Raw genomic sequence first — 21,264 nt, 5'->3', positions numbered from 1 at the left:
GGTTACTCAGTAAATAACCTGCCTTCCTCTCTCAGATTTCCCTCTCTGCTGCTGCTGTGTGAGTTTAGTTCAGTACTGACAGGGTTACTCAGTAAATAACCTGCCCTCCTCTCTCAGATTTCCCTCTCTGCTGCTGCTGCTGTGAGTTTAGTTCAGTACTGACAGGGTTACTCAGTAAATAACCTGCCCTCCTCTCTCAGGTTTCCCTCTCTGCTGCTGCTGTGTGAGTTTAGTTCAGTACTGACAGGGTTACTCAGTAAATAACCTGCCCTCCTCTCTCAGGTTTCCCTCTCTGCTGTTGCTGTGTGAGTTTAGTTCAGTACTGACAGGGTTACTCAGTAAATAACCTGCCTTCCTCTCTCAGATTTCCCTCTCTGCTGCTGCTGTGTGAGTTTAGTTCAGTACTGACAGGGTTACTCAGTAAATAACCTGCCCTCCTCTCTCAGATTTCCCTCTCTGCTGCTGCTGCTGTGTGAGTTTAGTTCAGTACTGACAGGGTTACTCAGTAAATAACCTGCCTTCCTCTCTCAGATTTCCCTCTCTGCTGCTGCTGTGTGAGTTTAGTTCAGTACTGACAGGGTTACTCAGTAAATAACCTGCCCTCCTCTCTCAGATTTCCCTCTCTGCTGCTGCTGCTGTGAGTTTAGTTCAGTACTGACAGGGTTACTCAGTAAATAACCTGCCCTCCTCTCTCAGGTTTCCCTCTCTGCTGCTGCTGTGTGAGTTTAGTTCAGTACTGACAGGGTTACTCAGTAAATAACCTGCCCTCCTCTCTCAGGTTTCCCTCTCTGCTGTTGCTGTGTGAGTTTAGTTCAGTACTGACAGGGTTACTCAGTAAATAACCTGCCTTCCTCTCTCAGATTTCCCTCTCTGCTGCTGCTGTGTGAGTTTAGTTCAGTACTGACAGGGTTACTCAGTAAATAACCTGCCCTCCTCTCTCAGATTTCCCTCTCTGCTGCTGCTGCTGTGTGAGTTTAGTTCAGTACTGACAGGGTTACTCAGTAAATAACCTGCCCTCCTCTCTCAGGTTTCCCTCTCTGCTGTTGCTGTGTGAGTTTAGTTCAGTACTGACAGGGTTACTCAGTAAATAACCTGCCTTCCTCTCTCAGGTTTCCCTCTCTGCTGTTGCTGTGTGAGTTTAGTTCAGTACTGACAGGGTTACTCAGTAAATAACCTGCCTTCCTCTCTCAGATTTCCCTCTCTGCTGCTGCTGTGTGAGTTTAGTTCAGTACTGACAGGGTTACTCAGTAAATAACCTGCCCTCCTCTCTCAGATTTCCCTCTCTGCTGCTGCTGCTGTGAGTTTAGTTCAGTACTGACAGGGTTACTCAGTAAATAACCTGCCCTCCTCTCTCAGGTTTCCCTCTCTGCTGCTGCTGTGTGAGTTTAGTTCAGTACTGACAGGGTTACTCAGTAAATAACCTGCCCTCCTCTCTCAGGTTTCCCTCTCTGCTGTTGCTGTGTGAGTTTAGTTCAGTACTGACAGGGTTACTCAGTAAATAACCTGCCTTCCTCTCTCAGATTTCCCTCTCTGCTGCTGCTGTGTGAGTTTAGTTCAGTACTGACAGGGTTACTCAGTAAATAACCTGCCCTCCTCTCTCAGATTTCCCTCTCTGCTGCTGCTGCTGTGTGAGTTTAGTTCAGTACTGACAGGGTTACTCAGTAAATAACCTGCCCTCCTCTCTCAGGTTTCCCTCTCTGCTGTTGCTGTGTGAGTTTAGTTCAGTACTGACAGGGTTACTCAGTAAATAACCTGCCCTCCTCTCTCAGGTTTCCCTCTCTGCTGTTGCTGTGTGAGTTTAGTTCAGTACTGACAGGGTTACTCAGTAAATAACCTGCCCTCCTCTCTCAGATTTCCCTCTCTGCTGCTGCTGTGAGGAGTGTTTGCTGCAAAATGGCGGACGGAGAGCTGAATGTGGACAGTCTGATAGCTCGGCTCCTGGAAGGTGAGCAGTAGAATAACCTTAAATACGCTTTTCCTTTTTTTGAGGAATAATTAAAGTTAGAACCATTTTTAAAAAAAAATGCGAGGTATAATTTCGCTTTTGAAGGACGGGGAATCGTTTTTTTAAAAATTAAATAAAGGACTTGAAACAAACACATCTCTGTGTGTGTGTGTGCTCGACTGGATTTGGCCTGTTGGGTCGAGGAAGGAAAACATATTAATAATAAATTGAAGAAATGAAGCGGAGGTAAAAGGTTTACCTTTCACAGCGCCCTGTGCTCGCGGCCCCGAGCCCGGGCCCGAGTCGCGGTCGGTTTAACCGTTAGTGGCCGCGACTAATTCAAAAAGAAAAATCCTTCCAAAGCGCCTCTCGTGAGGGCGGAAGTCGAGTTACTGACATTAATTAATATTTAAAAACTGATTTAAAAAAAATTATCCCATTGATTTTTGTAACCGAGTGAGTACTTTTCTGACTTTTGTAAATGTAATTGTCTTATATAATAATGAGAATTGCTGACATTTTTGGATTTTCTGTACATACACGAAAGGCATAAAATTGTGTATTTTGAGGGGTGGGTTTTTATTTTAACCTAATTTTTTTTTGAAACGTTTCGCTTTGAGGCAGGAGTGCTCTGAAGGAGCTTAGTTCCTGCCTAAACTCATATTTGTTGAAGGTATTTTTGACAATTTTTAATTACCGCACCTATCTTTTGTGAGGAAACTTTTGGATGTAGATCATCGAAATGTGCTTTTGGGAGTTTTGTTTTTTCTTTATGGTAAGAAAGGCCGTGGTTGTGAAGCTCCACAGTCCATTCCTTACAAGGAGACTTTCTTTGGGTCTGTCTGATGTCAACTCTCTGGGAATGTTTAATGTGCTGTGCTTGTGGGTGTGTTTTTCCCTCCATCAGCAGCTGGATTGCATTCCCCTTGTTTGGAGTTCACTATATTCCAAAGATAAAGGATGTATTGAAAATCTTTAACAGTTTCATGGAGAATTCAAATGAAGTAAAACTTTGGCATTATGAAATTAATTTGCACATTTTAGTCTTGACATTACTGAGAGGAAGGTGGACTAAGTATAAGAAACATTCATAAATTATAAACAATTTTACAACACCAAGTTATAGTCCAGCAATTTTATTTTAAATTCACAAGCTTTCGGAGGCTTCCTCCTTCGTCAGGTGAACGATGTGAACGATAAATTAGGTTTTGAATAAAGCTCATTTGTTATTACCAGCAATGTAATAATTATCTGCATAAATGAGGCTGCCTAAATAACACCTGAAGGTAGTCTGTGTGTGTTGGTTATTTGGACCTCAGATGAGAAATTTGTTTGGTTTTATTGCATTTAGGTTGTATATAGACTGGTGGGTTATATAGTGTGGGTTGGCTACACAGTTTAGGGGATTAAGTATTCTGTATTTGGAAAAATATGCTGAGGAAATATTATACTTGCCTTTTTTTTAAGAAAGTGTTTTCTTTAGCTCCCAAGACCCACCAGGTTGGGTCACCTTGGTGCTCATCGTTTTTGTAGCATCGTCAATGGGGAGGTGTAAAGAGTGGAGAGCAGGGACTTCAGATTAGCCTACGTGCACAGTAGGAGCTGGCTGACAATGGAGATCTTGCAGATTGGGTACTGTGCATATCTGGCCAGTTTTCTGATGACTAGCTTTAGGGCCTGTTTGTAGTTGCAGCCTTCAGTGGTGCTGCTCTTGGACACTACCCTGTTAGTGATTTCAAGAATATTTTTTCTTGACCTATATTTTAAAAGAACTATTAGAATGAGAAAGTGCTTGTGTATTTTTTTTCATTTTTTTTGTCCTGCCAATTTTCTCTCCTTTCTGAAAGGCATCGATGTCATGTTAGGGTATAGTTCCTTGGATCCAGATTGTCTTCTGTCACCTCACCCAGTAGCCATTCTTCATTCTTGTCCACACATGTGCACTTCTAGCAGAGGTTAGAAGTTGGCTGATCTTCACAGTTCAGGTATGCTAAGGCCATTTATGGTGTCTTTACTACTGCCACTGCTAACTTAGCACGGGAAGGAGATTGAACCTGGGGCCTTTGTAGTATCTCTGGCTCATCTCCCTTTCTTAACCAACTGAGGTCGTTAGGGGAGCCATTATTACTGTTTCTTTGACACCGGTTTTAAAAGTCTTGTGAAAAGTGAAACTGTTTGGTACACTGTGGCCATGTCATGGCTAGTAGTTTAATGTGATAAATACTATTGTCACAAAAACCATTGTACACTACACGATACTGTCTAGCATACCAAAATGCTATGCTACAGTAGTACTGTTGTACTAACAGCACTGTTGTGGTAAATGGGTAATGCACGCTGATAGAAATGTATTGCCAGAAAAGCCTAAAGGAATACAGCTGCTTGCTGTTCAAGACAAATGTATCACTGTTTATTTAACACTGCTCAAAATACATGGTTCTTAATTACAAGTTCAATAAAAAGATCTTTGATTTTTTTTTCTCTCATTCCTGCCGTGTACCCCTTTCAGCTGAAGAGGCTGAGGCTCTTTTTTTTCTCGAAAAGAGAAGCTGAGGGGTGACATAATAGAAGTTTTTAAAATTATGAAGGGGTTTATTAGGGTAGACGTAGACAAATTGTTTCCACACGTGGGGGAGACCAAAACGAGGGGCCATAAATTTAAGATAGTCACCAATAAATCCAATAGGGAATTCAGGAGAAACTTCTTTACCCAAAGAGTGGTAAGAATGTGGAACTTGCTAACACAGAGTAGTTGAGACGAATAGCATAGGTACATTTAAGGGGAAGCTAGATAAGTACACGAGGGGGCAAGGAATAGAAGGATATGTGATAGGGTTAGATGAAGAAGGGTGGGAATGCCAGTAAAGACCAGCTGGGCCGAATGGCCTGCTTCTGTCTTGCAGATTCTATGCAATTCGATGTTACAATAGAGTTTTGAACAAAATACACCACGGATGGTATAACCTAGACATTTGTTATTCTGTGTTACAAAATTGTGTGTTTTTAAAATATAAATTGATGTTTCATCATAATACTTATTGAAAATAAATAAATGTGTTTTTTCAAGTAGGTGATAGAATTTCATAGTCCTGCCTCCATTCATCTTGATCCTTAGTCAACTGGACTGGTGGTTGCAATAGTGATGTGATTGTATCTACTGTACCTTGTGTTAATATAACACCCATCTGCAGTCTACCCTCTCCAGTCCATCCAGATACAAAATGGCAGTCCTAGTGAGAGCAGATGTGCTGGTTTGCTTGTAGTTAATTTTTAATTGAGATTTGTTTTAAATCTTTTATCTGGAAGATAGATAGGGTTAAACTAAAGCATAGTTTTGAGGCTGTAACAAGTTAACTTAGAAAAGGGGGCAGAGGGAAGTATTGCATCTCTGACAATGGAACAATCTCTCAGTACTACACTGAGTGTCATTCCAGATTATGTGGTCAAGTCCATAGTGGGGCTTGAAACCACAACCTTCCAGGGCAGAACTGAGTGCTACCAACTGAGCCAAGCTGACACTGGTACCTGGTAGGAGATGTGATTGTTTGTTACATAGAAAATAGGGGTAAGAGTAGGCCCTTCGGGCCTGCCCTGCCATTCAAAATAATCATGGCTGATTGTCTGACTCAGTACCCTGTTCCCGCTTTTTCCCCATATCCCTTAATCCCTTTAGCATTAAGAAATATATCTATCTCCTTCTTGAATACATCTAATGACTTAGCCTCCACTGCCTTCTGTGGTAGAGAATTCCACAGGTACACCACCCTCTGAGTGAAGAAATTTCTCCTCATCTCAGTTCTAAATGGCATACCCCGTATCCTGAGACTGTGACCCCTGGTTCTGGATTCCCCATCCTTCGGGAACATCCTCCCTGCATCTAGTCTGTCTAGTCCTGTTAGGATTTTATATGTTTCGATGAGATCACCTCTCATTCTTCTAAACTCTAGTGAATATAGGCCTAGTTGACCCAATCTATCCTCATATGTCAATCCTGCCATCCCAGGAATCAGTCTGGTAAATCTTCGTTGCACTCCCTCCATGGCAAGGACATCCTTCCTCAGATAAGGAGACCAAAAAAGCACACAATACTCCAGATGTGGTCTCACCAAGGCCCTGTATAACTGCAGTAAGACATCCCTGCTCCTGTACTCAAATCCTCTTGCAATGAAGGCCAACATACCATTTGCCTTCCTAACTGCTTGCTGCACCTGAATGCTCGCTTTCAGCGACTGGTGTACAAGGACACTCAAGTCTTGTTGCACCTCCCCTTTTCCCAATCTATCACCATTCAGATAATCTGCCTTTCTGTTTTTACAACCAAAGTGGATAACCTCACATTTATCCACGTTATACTGCATCTGCCATGTTCTTGCCCACTCACCCAACTTGTCTAAATCACATTGGAGCCTCTTTGCATCCTTCTCACAGCTCACATTCCACCCCAGCTTTGTGTTGTCTGCAAACCTGGAAATGTTACATTTAGTTCCCTCATCCAAATCATTGATATATATTGTGAATAGCTGGGGCCCAAGCACTGATCCCTGCGGTACCCCACTAGTCACTGCCTGCCACCCAGATGGGCAATAAATGCTGGCCTCGCCAGCGACGCCCACATCCCATGAACGAATAAAATAAACCTGGGAAAAGACCTGTTTATTCCTACTCTCTGTTTCCAGTCTGTCAACCAATTCTCAATCCATGCCAGTGTATTCCCCCCAATCCCGTGTGCTTTAATTTTGCACACTAACCTCTTGTGTGGGACCTTATCAAAAGCCTTCTGAAAATCCAAATTCACCACATCCACTGATTCTCCCTTATCTATTCTACTAGTTACAACCTCAAAAAACTCCAGTAGATTTGTTAAGCATGATTTCCCTTTCATAAACCCATGCTGACTTTGTCCAATCCCGTTAATGCCCTCCAAGTGTTCTGTTATCACATCTTTTATAATAGACTAGCATTTTCCCCACTACTGATGTTAGGCTAACTGGTCTGTAATTCCCTGTTTTTTCTCCCTCCTTTTTTAAATAGTGGGGTTACATTTGCCACCCTTCCAATCTGTAGGAACAGTTCCAGAGTCTATAGAATTTTGGAAGATGATCACCAATGCATCCACTATTTCCAGGGCCACTTCTTACGAGTGAGAAGATGCCTTATAGTCATGTACATACAAGAAAGTGTCATTTTTGCAAGTGAATTAAATTGACCTAGGTAGTTGTTCAACTACCACCTAATTTTCCATTACCCACAAGAGTTTATATCACTTATGCAGAGATACAGATGATTGATCTTAAACTTGTTATTCAAATGCAGCGAGTGTGGCTACTTTCCCTACCCATATCAGCTCTGGAAACATCATGGATTCCAAATTTATCATCGGTCTAGTTACGTTTGTTGCTCTATTATGCACTGTAAATATAAATGTTTTTCTTTCCAATATTTGGAAAGGTATAAAATCCCTGTATTTCTTGCCCAAGTCTCAAGTTGTCCCTTGACCTTGTACCAGCTTGTAACCAAGTGGGCAAGCTGCCTGCTCTCGGGCTGCTGCCAGTGACACTCCATGCCAGCAGTTAGGATGATTATGTGTGCATTTTTGCACCTCCTCCCAAAACTGTGGGGAGATGTCTGGCTCCTTCTTGGCACTTTTCCACAACATCACAGTTCCAATTAAGAATTTGCTTGGGAATGCACCCTATTTCTTACCACTGGCGTGGAGCAGTGCATTTGTGCTCCAAAATATCGTGCACCTCCAAGAAATAGATTTTTAAAATAACTAAACTAGAAGGAACTGAAGTGGGGAACAATTAACAGTCAGGCTCTGTGCAGCATTGACAACATTTACATTCATTGTCAGAACTAAGCAATCAGTAAAGCAAGTTAATAGGACAGATTTTGCTGAAAAAATAACGCGTCTAAACGACGCATGCTGTTAATACGCACACAGCCAGCAACTTGGTGAGGAAGAGATACCCTGTGAATTGCAAATCGCCACAAGTTGCTAGCTGATTTTGCGAAAACGATATCTTGCGCTTAACCTCACTGTGATTTTCATGAAGTTGCTGCAGTTGCACATTAATTGCCTGTTAAACTCGCCATAGAAGGTTGTCTATTAATCAGCATAAATGCCCTTTTAAGGGTGTGATAATTGTTAATGAATGCCAATCATCCTCTCTTGCCCAGAAAGTAAACAATTATAAGTATGGAGTCTCATTTCTACAAGTAGTGAATGGTTTTAGGAGATTTAAAAATGTTAAATTTTTTTTAAAATTCTTACTTTTCGTTTGTCTCTCTCTTAATCCTAAGCTCTGGAATTCCCTCCCTAAACCCTTCCGCCTCTCTATCTCTCCTCCTTTAAGACGCTCCTTAAAACCACTTCTTTGACCAAGCTTTTAGTCACCTGTCCTAATATCTCCTTATGTGGCTCAGTGTCACATTTTGTTTGATAACGCTCCTCTGAAGTGCCTCGAGACTTATTACTACGTTTTTACTCGTAAAATTGAAGTCATTGGGAATTGGGGAAAACTCTCCATTGGCTGGAGTCATACCTAGCACAAAGGAAGATGGAAGTGGTTGTTGGAGGCCAATCATCTCAGCCCTCAGTTCCTCAGGGCAGTGAGCTAGGCCCAACCATCTTCAGCTGCTTCATCAATCACCTTCCCTCCATCATAAGGTCAGAAATGGGGATTTTGCTCATGATTGCACAGTGTTCAGTTCCATTCGCAACCCCTCAGATAATGAAGCAGTCTGTGCCCATATGCAGCAAGACCTGGACAACATCCAGGTTTGGGCTGATAAGTGGCAAGTAATATTCGCACCAGACGAGTGCCAGGCAATGACCATCTCCAACAAGAGAGAGTCTAACCACCTTCCCTTGACGTTCAACGCCATTACCATCGCCGAATCCCCCACTATCAACATCCTGGGGGTCACCATTGACCAGAAACTTAACTGGACCAGCCACATAAATACTGTGGCTACAAGAGCAGGTCAGAGGCTGGGTATTCTGCAGCGAGTGACTCACTCCTGACTCCCCAAGCCTTTCCACAATCTATGAGGTACAAGTCAGGAGTGTGATGGAATACTCTCCACTTGCCTGGATGAGTGCAGCTCCAACAACACTCAAGAAACTCGACATCATCCAGGACAAAGCAGCTTGCTTGATTGGCACCCCATCCACCACCCTATACATTCACTCCCTTCACCACCGGCGCAATGTGGCTGCAGTGTGTACCATCTACAGGATGCACTGCAGCAACTCGGCAAGGCTTCTTCGACAGCACCTCCCAAACCTGTGACCTCTACCACCTAGAAGGACAAGGGCATTAGGCACATGGGAACAACACCACCTGCATGTTCCCCTCCAAGTCACCATCCTGACTTGGAAATATATTGCCATTCCTTCATTGTCGCTGGGTGAAAATCCTGGAACTCCCTTCCTAACAGTACTGTGAGAGAACCTTCACCACACGGACTGCAGCGGTTCAAGAAGGCGGCTCACCACCACCTTCTCGAGGGCAATTAGGGATGGGCAATAAATGCTGGCCTTGCCAGCGACGTCCACATCCCATGAATGAATAAAAAAATAAATAAAGATGCTATATAAATGCAAGTTGTTGTTAGTCCAGTCTTCCTTTCCCTCTCTTTTTCTTTCTGTACCTGATTTGACATTGAATTCACCCTCCTTCTCACTACTTCCCCTAGTTTTTTTTCTCAATCCTTCAATTTCATTGGTTAAGGAGATACCCTGTAGGTCCCATCGTTCACCAAGGTCTCAGGTGCCCTCGCTGCGCCGTTATCAGCTCGCACTTCCAGCAACTTTGTGGGCAAAAAAATTTAAAACCTAAATGTGCAATTGCAAGTCCAACTAATGGGGCAGGCTGTGAGATGCCCCGCTCCAGCAAAATCTGGCCCAGTATGTTTTTGGGAATTGAACCTGTCCACAATTTTAGTTTGATTACCCCTAACAAGATTGTCAGGATGGTGGGTTAAAGCTGTTTTATGTGACAACATTTTGAGTAACATCCGAATGAGGAAAAACTGTCTTGAAAACACCTGCCCCTAGCACAGAGAAATGATCTGCTCTTACATGCTACAGAAAGGGGGGAGAGGGGAAATCACTTAATGGTCACCGTAGTATAACTTTTGTAGAAATGCAATATCTGCCATTTGACTGTGTTACTGAGAATCACTTGAGTTGAAAAGTTCTGAAAAAGATATATGGTTGATCACTGGCCTTTGCCGAGTTAACTGATCTCAGGCAGGGTTCCAACTCCTGATTGCTACTTAGTGCTGGAAACTGAAAACCCGTTTTGGGGTTGGCTGTGATGCCCTTTATGGATAGACTAGCCAGCTGGTATTTGCCTATCCAAGTTCTGGCACATAAAGAATACCTGCTTGGGTGAGTTACAAGAGGACTCCTGGCACCCATGGTGCTGTAGCCTAGGATTCGTACCATGGAGAGAAAAAAACTCAAATCCAGCTGTATGTTTGTAGAAGACCTGATCTGAAGGTATAAACAGGATGTTTCATGTTTAGCTGTTGAATGAGACCTTTATTCTTTTTGTATGTAGGGATTGTTGAAGTCACGTACTTACACTGCTAGTGTTATTTTGCCCCTGTTTTTTTGTGGGATCAATTCTGTAGTTAAACTTGCCATTCTATATCCATCGTCTACTTAATATAAATTAGCTTTCCTAAACTGTCTTGTTGAGTAAACATAGGAACAGGAGTAGGCCATTCAGCCCCTTGAGCCTTTTTACTGCCGTTCACTTAGTTCATGGCTGATCTGTACCTCAACTCTATTTACCTGCCATTGATCCATGTCCTTTTAACACCCTTACCTAACAAAAATCTATCGATCTCAGTCTTGAAGGTTTCAATTAATCCAGCATCCATAGCCTTTTGGGGGAAGAGAGTTGTAGATTTCCACTGTAAAAGAATTTCCTGATTTCAGTCCTGAATGGCTTCGCTTTAATTTCAGATTATTTCCTCTGGTTTCGGATTCCCCCACCAGAGGAAATAGTTTCTCTGTATCTAGCTTATCGAATCCCTTTGTTATTTTAACGACCTGGATTAGATCGCTCCTCAATCGTCTAAACTTGAGGGAATACAAACCAAGTTTATGCAACCTGTCCTCATAATGTATCCCTTTTAAACCCTGGTATCATTCTGGTGAATTTGTGCTGTAGCCTTCTTCGGTGCCCAAAACTGAATTCAGTACTCCAGATGGGATCTGACCAAGGCTCTGTACAACTAAAGTATTACTTCCTCACCTTTGAATTCCAATCCCCTTGAGATAAAGGTCAATATTCCATTAGTATCCTTGGATAGCTTTTAGTGATTTATGTACATGGATACCTAAATCCTTTTGCTCCTCCACAGCTCCTATTCCCTCGCCATTAAGAAAATATTCCGAATTATCCTTCTCTGCTCCAAAGTGGACAACCTCACACTTCTCCAATCACTTAATCTATCTACATCCTTTTGAATTTCCTACTCCCGTCTACATAACTTACAGTGCCTCCTACCTTAGTGTGATCTGCAAACTTGGATATCCAATCCTCTATTCTTTCATCTGTCATTGAAATGGTGAAAAGCTGAGGTCTCCGTATAGATCCCAGGAGAACACCACTTATCACATCCCACCAATCGGTGTTCCCTTAATCCCTACTCTCTTTCCTTCCTCCCAACCAATTACCTACCCATGTCACGAGATTATCTCCATTTGCATGCTCTTTTATTTTTGCTACTAATCTCTTGTGCGGAATCTTATTAAATGCCTTCTGGAAGCCCATATCGACGACATCCATAGACACTCCCCTATCCACCATACTAGTGACCTTAAACAATTCATCCAGATTGGTGAAACGTAACCTACCCATCACACATCCATGCTGACTCTCTTTGACCATTTCATACTTATCCAAGTGTTCAGTCACACTGTCTCTGATAGATTCCAGTAATTTCCCCACAACTGATGTTAAACTGATAGGTCTGTAGTTACCTGATTTCTTCCTCCTTTCCAAAGGCACAATTCTTGAATCTAGAGAGCTTTCAAAAATTTATGACTATCACATCTGTAATTTCCTTACATTTCTTTTAATACTCTTGAGGTGGATAAAAGATAAAGCAGCCCGCTTGATTGGCACCCCATCCACCACCCTAAACATTCACTCCCTTCACCACCGGCGCACTGTGGCTGCAGTGTGCACCATCCACAGGATGCACTGCAGCAACTCGCCAAGGCTTCTTCGACAGCACCTCCCAAACCCGCGACCTCTACCACCTAGAAGGACAAGGGCAGCAGGCGCATGGGAACAACACCACCTGCACGTTCCCCTCCAAGTCACACACCATCCCGACTTGGAAATATATCGCCGTTCCTTCATTGTCGCTGGGTCAAAATCCTGGAACTCCCTTCCTAACAGCACTGTGGGAGAATCGTCACCACACGGACTGCAGCGGTTCAAGAAGGCGGCTCACCACCACCTTCTCGAGGGCAATTAGGGATGGGCAATAAATGCCGGCCTTGCCAGCGACGCCCACATCCCGTGAACGAATAAAAAAAAAACTCAGGTCCTGGATAGGTGTCTGTCTTAAGTCCTATTATTTTCTTCATTACCATTTTTTAAAACTTAAATCCACTAAGTTCCACTCCTTGACTTCTTTTTCGGTTCCCTTGTACTGCTGGTATTTTGTCTTTTCCCTCCATATCCCTTGCAAGCTTTTTTTCATATTTCCCTTCTACACATCTTATTACTTCTCTTTGCATCTCTTTGTTGCATTTTATAGATCTTCCGGTCTGCTGGATTTCTACTTTTCCTTACACTTGTGTAAGCCTTTTCTTTTAACTTGACGCTGTCTCTTACCTCATTTGTTGACCGTGGCTGCTTAACTGTACAAGTGGAGCTGTTGCCTTTTAAAAGAAAAAGAACTTGAATTTGTATAGCGCCTTTCACAACCTCAGGACGTCCCAAAGTGCTTTACAGCCAATTAAATAGTTTTGAAGTGCAGCACTCCCTCAGTACTGCACGGAGATGTCATTCCATATTATGTACTCAAGTCTCTGGAGTGAGACTTGAACCCACAACCTTCTGATTCAGAAGTGAGAGTGCCACCACGGAGCCAAGGCCGACACGGGGGGTATGTACTGGGTTTGTATTGTATCAAATACTTCTTTGAATACTTTCCACTGTTTGTCTGTAGGTTTACCCATTAACAGTTCAGCCCAGTTTACTGTGGTTAATTCATTTCTCATCCCTTTAAAGTTGGCCTTACTTAAGTTTAAAACCTTGGTTGTAACTCTCCCTTATTCTTCTCAAACGAAATATCAAATTCAGTCATGTTATTTTAAATTGCACTAGGTTTGGTTCGCGGGTCGATTATAAATAAAAAAAAATCTAAAATCAATTTAACTAAAGGAGGTCACTGTTCCAATTGCTGACACTCATTTATTGCTGCTGGCTTCTATTTACAGTGGACAACAGATGGTATTGTTTAATTCTCGGAGTATGTTTACAATATTGCTGTGCTCTTACTCTCCAACCCTGCACTTTAAGGAAGTGCTGACTGGCTGAAATAAAATCATTCAAGCTACAGTGGGATAATTTGGTTTATGCAGGCTGGAAGGGGAAATTGGCAGATCCATCTCTTAATTCTTTTTAAGATTTGCAGATAGTGTACAATTGAATTTGTAGTGCCATTGTAACAAGGGCTGTTTAACAAACTGGTGCCAATATCTAAAGAAAATATTGAATTTGCTTCTAATAGAATCATGGAAATTTTGGTACAAAAGATTATGTTTTGGCTCATCATCCATGTGCTAGCTGTCTCACTACAGCTCTATACTCCAGTCCTCCTTTCTTGACTTTTTATCCCCTTACCCTTCATCTAATTCCCCCTTAGATGCCATGATTGATTTGACTTCTTGTGTGATATCACCCCCAAATTACACCCACTAAATCTAGCACCAGTAACAAACCTGTAACCACCAACACTTCAGCTGGTGTTACACCATTCAAAATGCTATCTCTAGCCACAACTGAGTTTGGAAGGACAAAATCTATAATTGTATTGCTGTGTGCAGTTCAAGTGGACATATTAAAATATTGCAAACCCAACATTGGGCTTTTTTTTATTCATTCATGGGATGTGGGCGTCGCTGGCAAGGCCAGCATTTATTGCCCATCCCTAATTGCCTTTGAGAAGAAGGTTGTGAGCCGCCTTCTTGAACCGCTGCAGTCCGTGTGGTGAAGGTTCTTCCACATTGCTGTTAGCTAGGGAGTTCCGGAATTTTGACCCAGTGACGATGAAGGAACGGCGATATATTTTCAAGTGGGGATGGTGTGTGACTTGGAGGGGAACGTGCAGGTGGTGTTATTCCCATGTGCCTGCTGCCCTTGTCCTTCTCGTTGGGAGGTGCTGTCGAAGAAGCCTTGCCGAGTTGCTGCAGTGCATCCTGTAGATGGTACACGCAGCAGCCACGGTGCGCCGGTGGTGAAGGGAGTGAATGTTTAGGGTGGGAGATGGGGTGCCAACAAGCAGGCTGCTTTGTCCTGGATGGTGTCAAGCTTCTTGAGTGTTGGGGCTGCACTCATCCAGGCAAGTGGAGAGTATTCCATCACATTCCTGACTTGTGCCTTGTAGATGGTGGAAAGGCTTTGGGGAGTCAGGAGGTGAGTCACTCGCTGCAGAATACCCAGCCTCTGACCTGCTCTTGTAGCCAGAGTATTTGCGTGGCTGGTCCAGTTAAGTTTCTGGCTAATGGTGACCCCCAAGATATTGATGGTGGGGGATTCGGCGATGGTAATGCCGTTGAATGTCAAGCGGAGGTGGTTAGACTCTCTCTCTTGTTGGAGATGGTCATTGCCTGGCACTTGTCTGGCGCGAATGTTACTTGCCACTTTTCAGCCCAAGCCTGGATGTTGTCCAGGTCTTGCTGCATGTGGGCACGGACTACTTCATTATCTGAGGGGTTGCGAATGGAACTGAACACTGTGCAATCATCAGCGAACATCCCCATTTCTGACCTTATGATGGAGGGAAAGTCATTGATGAAGCAGCTGAAGATGGTTGGGCCAAGGACACTGCCCTGAGGAACTTTTGCAGCAATGTCCTGGGGCTGAGATGATTGGCCTCCAACAACCACTACAATCTTCCTTTGTGCTGGGCATGACTCCAGCCACTGGAGAGTTTTCCCCCTGATTCCCATTGACTTCAATTTTACTAGGGCTCCTTGGTGCCACACTCGGTCAAATGCTGCCTGATGCCAAGGGCAGTCACACTCGCCTCACCTCTGGAATTCAGCTCTTTTGTCCATGTTTGGACCAAGGATGTAACGAGGTCTGGAGCCGAGTGGTCCTGGCAGAACCCAAACTGAGCATCAGTGAGCAGGTTATTGGCGAGTAAGTACCGCTTGATAACACTGTCGACGACACCTTCCATCACTTTGCTGATGATTGAGGGTAGACTGAAGGGGCGATAATTGGCCGGATTGGATTTGTCCTGCTTTTTGTGGACAGGACATACCTGGGCAGTTTTCCACATTGTCGAGTAGATGCCAGTGTTGTAGCTGTACTGGAACAGTTTGGCTAGAGGTGCAGCTAATTCTAGAGCACAAGTCTTCAGCATTTCAGCCGAGATGTTGTCGGGGCCCGTAGCCTTTATTGTATCCGGTGCACTCAGCCGTTTCTTGATATCACGTGGAGTGAATCGAATTGGCTGAAGACTGGCTTCTGTGATGGTGGGGATATCGGGAGGAGGCCGAGATGGATCATCCACTCGGCACTCCTGGCTGAAGATGGTTGCAAACGCTTCAGCCTTGTCTTCTGCACTCACGTGTTGGACTCTGCCATCATTGAGGATGGGAATGTTTACAGAGCCTCCTCCTCCCGTTAGTTGTTTAATTGTCCACCATCATTCACGACTGGATGTGGCAGGACTGCAGAGCTTTGACCTGATCCGTTGGTTGTGGAATCGCTTAGCTGTGTCTATAGCATGTTGCTGCAGCAATCTTAGGGACAGCGCTGTAGTGGTGCCATATGTAATAGGTTGATTGTGTTGTTGTCAGTAAACAGATGCTACATAAGGTTTTGTAATATATGAAAATCTGGTTGAAAGGAAAGAAACTCCTATTAATTTTAAATATGGAACGAGAAAGTGGTTTTGAATGCTGCATAGGGTAGAATTTATAACTGACTATCTTCAACTAGGCTACCTGGCTATCAGTAATAGAGGTGTTTCTTGAAGGGCTTGATGAATGCTGGTGTCTATTAATAGCTGAAATCTGCCTAGTCCTAAAATTGTGGACTAGAAATAGAGCAGGTGGAGTTTCATGGTCCCGAGATAGAATTTCCGTCAGCGGACCGACCATGAAGCTCTTAGTAAATCATCCTGGCAAATTGCTTGGTGACTCAAACAAGATTTGTGAACCTTTAATTTTCAAAAGATGGCAGAGGAAGAAACAAATTTAATTACTGTAGTGTTTGACTTCACAGCTCCTATTGTTTCCTGTCTCCTTGCTAAGTGTTATTGAGAGAAGTTCAGAGTTTTGACCATTTGTTATCTTGTTCAAAGTCAACTAATTTAGCCCCTTTTACACTTAGAACAAAAAAGCAGTAATTCAGAATGTGTAATTAATGAGGGGGAGGGGGAAGAGGGAAGGTCAGAAAAAAGAACAAATTGAAAAAATTGATCACTTCTGCTTATTTTATCTAAGGTGAAATGAGAAACAATATTAAACAGGGAAGAGAAAATGATAGGAATATATCTAATGAAGAAGCAATAAGACCACTGGTTTGCAGTTTTTAACAGAAAAATGGATAGAATCAGAATGTGATCTGCAAAGTACAGGTTGAAATCCAGGATTCCATGTAATAAAAGCAGAATTTGATTTATTTAGTCACCATAAATCACTTGAGCCTAATTATAAATGCAAGCACTTGGGGAATGCAATCTCCAAAACAGTGGCAAAACTCCAGGAATCTCATTATAAACGTGGAATTTGACTTATTCCGTTACCATGAAACTGTGGCCCTGCCGATTAATAATGTATAAGAGGCTATACTTTTTTTTAACAATAGAAAAATTGTTGTTTTTTTCTTCTGCCTAAAGAGGTCAGTTCTTAATTGGGATAATTGTTGCTTTGCTGTTTTTTGAACATGAGGATTTTTCATGCTATTCGTATTATAGAAAAGTTATATTATATTATAGCCCATATGAAATAGCAGGCAAACCACGAATACACAATCTGGTTTGCTCCAACTAGGATCAGCTGTTTAATTTTTTTCCCTCTTGTTCCCTACCACCACACATTACTTGTGCCTGCCTTGCTCCCATCAGCTTCTAGGAGGTGTGAGAGAGTAGGCTAGGTATAAAAACGCTCTGTGATGCCGAAATGTCTGTCTTTTATTCATGGCTTTACTATTTTAGTCGTTTACAAACTTTGTGTGTGGAATCACCTGCAAATACTGACACTGTGGAATGCTCCAATGTGCTTGACTTTGATCTGTGTCACTGTTGAGTTGGTCACCAGGGGGTGCGTGTCAGTGAGACAAATTGACTCAATGTTGATGGATTTCCCCCTTCTGTGGGTAAGGCTGCCCCTGCAAATGCTGACACGCTATCCTGCATTCTAACTTCCAAAGGACATGCCAGCTGCCCAAAGAAAAGCAGTACAATCAATGAAGATAATGTGTCGTTATGTACTGGAATAGACTGAGTGTTCCAATGACCTTGGTTCCCATCTGGGATCCCCTCGCAGATTCTCTAGCCTTTGGGAATCAATTTTCTACAGCAGCAAGCGAGTGGGGGGAGGGATTGAAAATGTGTCCATCTGTATTAGTATATGTTGGTGCTCCAGTGTGCTTGTCTCTGATCTGTGTCACTGTTGAGTTAGTCACTAGGGGGTGCATATCAGTAAGGCCAGTTGACTCAGTGTTGGTAGTTTTCCTCTTTCTGCCTGCCTTGTGGCTAAGCCTACCCCGACAAAGTTCCTCCCTCAGTGCTGTGGCCAAGTTTGTATACGCTCATCATATCATTCTAATGCAGCATATTGGAAAATAAATGTGCTGCACCATAGGACCATCCAGGAATTTATATAGATTCAATTGACAATATATTTGTGGACCTTTTTATGTGTTTCGCTTATAAAATGTTAGTCTCAGCATTTGTTTCAGCTGGATGAAGTTGTTTATTCAGCATTCCCCTTCCAAAAAATGAGAATTCCTGAAATTATTTTGGATTTATTGAATAAAAATAAAGTCTTGCATTATTTATGTTTTACTGCTGTTTCCAAGATAGGTACAAATGAGGGAGGCCATCCATATGAGCATATTATCTTGTCCATCCAGAAGGACCGTACAGTCCCCATCATGGTATCTGACTGCTTTGTAAATGATTTCAGAATTTTCACCTCCACTATTTCACGTGGAGATCCGTTCTATGTGTTGATCATTATTTGTATGAAGAAGTCTACTAAAGCCCCTAGATCTCTTTCAACTTCATGTATAGCCATTTCAGCATAATTCATGGAGAACCTTTGTCACCCATTTTCTTTTTCCTGTATTAAATTTTGTCTACCGTTGATCTGTCCGCTTTATCTTTTACTTAACTCATTTTGTAGTTCCCAAGTTGCCTTCTTAGATTTAACTGCCCCTTGTTTGATAACGTCTGTAAATTTGACCAATTTGTATTGAGCTTATGCATGTGTTTTTCTTGATTTGATCATGGGTGATGCTAATAGATCGTATTTGCTGCCCATCCCTGGTTGCCTTGAGAAGGTGGTGGTGAGCTGCTTCAATCCCTTTAGTTATTGTGGTGATGGTGTTAAGGAATTCGGGAGTTTGACCCTTCCACGATGAAGGAATAACGATATATTTCCAAGTTAGAATGGTGTATGACTTTGAGGTGGTGATCCCACGATATTGCTGCTCTTGACCGCAGCAGAGGATGCAGGACTGAAAGGTGCTGTTGAAGTAAGCTTGGGGAGTTGCTGCAGTGTGTCCTGTAGATGGTACATACTGCAGCCACAGTGCATCTTTGGTGGATGGAGTGAAAATGTTGTCCATTTGCAGGAGCGCCGATCAAGTGGGCTGTGTTGCCCTAGATGGTGTAGGGTTTCTTGAATGTTTTGGCTGCACTCATTCGGTAAGTGGTAAGTACTCAATGCATGTAAATTACAGATAATCGGGATCCCAATGCTGACCCTGGGAACACCTCACTCGGCTGTTGCTTTCTACTTGAGGCAATTTCTTATCCATTCCCAGTTTTACCCTGAGTCCCCACTACTTTGAAACTTGAATAGTAGCCTTTTGTGAGGAAGTGACAAATGCTTTTTGAAAGTCAAAGTACACTACAGTCCACTCAAGATTTTACTTGCTTAAAACAAGGACATATAAGGTAGCCAAACTTAGTGGGAGGATAGAAGATTGGGAATTCTTCAAAAGACAGCAAAAAGTAACTAAAGGATTGATTAAGAAAGGGAAGTTAGATTATGAAAAGAAATTAGCAAAAAATATAAAAACAGATAGCAAGAGTTTCTATAGTTATATAAAAAGAAAAAGGGTGGCTAAGGCAAACATAGGTCCCTTAGAGGATGAGACCGGGAAATTAATGGTGGGAAACATGGAGATGGCAAAAATGCTGAACAAATATTTTGTTTCAGTCTTTACAGTAGAGGACACTAAGAATATCCCAACACTGGACAAACAGGGGACTCTCGGGGGGGAGGAGCTAAATACGATTAAAATCACTCAGGAGATGGTACTCAGTAAAATAATGGGACTCAAGGCGGATAAATCCCCTGGACCTGATGGCTTCCATCCTAGGGTCTTGAGGGAAGTGGCAGTAGGGATTGTGGATGCTTTGGTGATAGTTTTCCAAAATTCCCTGGACTCAGGAGAGGTCCCGGCAGATTGGAAAACTGCTAATGTAACACCGTTATTTAAAAAGGGTAGTAGGCAGAAGGCTGGAAATTATAGGCTAGTTAGCTTAACATCTGTGGTGGGTAAAATTTTGGAGTCTATTATTAAGGAGACAGTAACGGAACATTTAGATAAGCATAATTTAATAGGACAAAGTCAGCATGGCTTTATGAAGGGGAAGTCATGTCTGACAAATTTGCTTGAGTTCTTCGAGGATATAACGTACAGGGTGGATAAAGGGGAACCAGTGGACGTAGTGTATTTAGACTTCCAGAAGGCATTCGACAAGGTGCCACATAAAAGATTATTACTTAAGATAAAAAATCACGGGATTGGGGGTAATATTCTGGCATGGGTGGAGGATTGGTTATCAAACAGGAAGCAGAGAGTTGGGATAAATGGTTCATTTTCGGACTGGCAACCAGTAACCAGTGGTGTTCCACAGGGGTCGGTGCTGGGTCCCCAACTCTTTACAATCTATATTAACGATTTGGAGGAGGGGACCGAGTGCAACATATCAAAATTTGCAGATGATACAAAGATGGGAGGGAAAGTAGAGAGTGAGGAGGACATAAAAAACCTGCAAGGGGATATAGACAGGCTGGGTGAGTGGGCGGAGATTTGGCAGATGCAATATAATATTGGAAAATGTGAGGTTATGCACTTTGGCAGGAAAAATCAGAGAGCAAGTTATTTTCTTAATGGCGAGAGACTGGAAAGTACTGCAGTACAAAGGGATCTGGGGGTCCTAGTGCAAGAAAATCAAAAAGTTGGTATGCAGGTGCAGCAGGTGATCAAGAAAGCCAACGGAATGTTGGCTTTTATTGCTAGGGGGATAGAATATAAAAACAAGGAGGTATTGCTGCAGTTATATAAGGTATTGGTGAGACCGCACCTGGAATACTGCATACAGTTTTGGTGTCCATACTTAAGAAAAGACATACTTGCTCTCGAGGCAGTACAAAGAAGGTTCACTCGGTTAATCCCGGGGATGAGGGGGCGGACATATGAGGAGAGGTTGAGTAGATTGGGACTCTACTCATTGGAGTTCAGAAGAATGAGAGGCGATCTTATTGAAACATATAAGATTGTGAAGGGTCTTGATCGGGTGGATGCAGTAAGGATGTTCCCAAAGATGGGTGAAACTAGAACTAGGGGGCATAATCTTAGAATAAGGGGCTGCTCTTTCAAAACTGAGATGAGGAGAAACTTCTTCACTCAGAGGGTGGTAGGTCTGTGGAATTTGCTGCCCCAGGAAGCTGTGGAAGCTACATCATTAGATAAATTTAAAACAGAAATCGACAGTTTCCTAGAAGTAAAGGGAATTAGGGGTTATGGGGTGCGGGCAGGAAATTGGACATGAAGCTGAGTTCGGATCGGTCAATGCCCTGTGGGTGG

At 42.8% G+C, this 21,264-nt stretch overlaps 1 protein-coding gene across 1 annotated transcript in view; it reads left to right on the top strand.

The window, feature by feature from the left end:
• The first annotated feature begins 1,799 nt into the window (after window positions 1-1,799).
• Window positions 1,800-21,264, top strand: part of ppp1cb (protein phosphatase 1, catalytic subunit, beta isozyme) — a 106,206-nt gene continuing 86,741 nt past the window's right edge. The window contains exon 1 of the mRNA XM_067985134.1: window positions 1,800-1,945. Within this exon, the coding sequence (XP_067841235.1) occupies window positions 1,894-1,945 (52 nt within the window). The 5' untranslated portion in view covers window positions 1,800-1,893. The remainder of the gene's footprint in view (window positions 1,946-21,264) is intronic.

Source organism: Heptranchias perlo, chromosome 5 (assembly GCF_035084215.1).
Source record: "Heptranchias perlo isolate sHepPer1 chromosome 5, sHepPer1.hap1, whole genome shotgun sequence".
In the NCBI taxonomy this organism is placed as follows: Eukaryota; Metazoa; Chordata; class Chondrichthyes; order Hexanchiformes; family Hexanchidae; genus Heptranchias; species Heptranchias perlo.
This window is presented reverse-complemented; position numbering and strand designations above follow the sequence as displayed.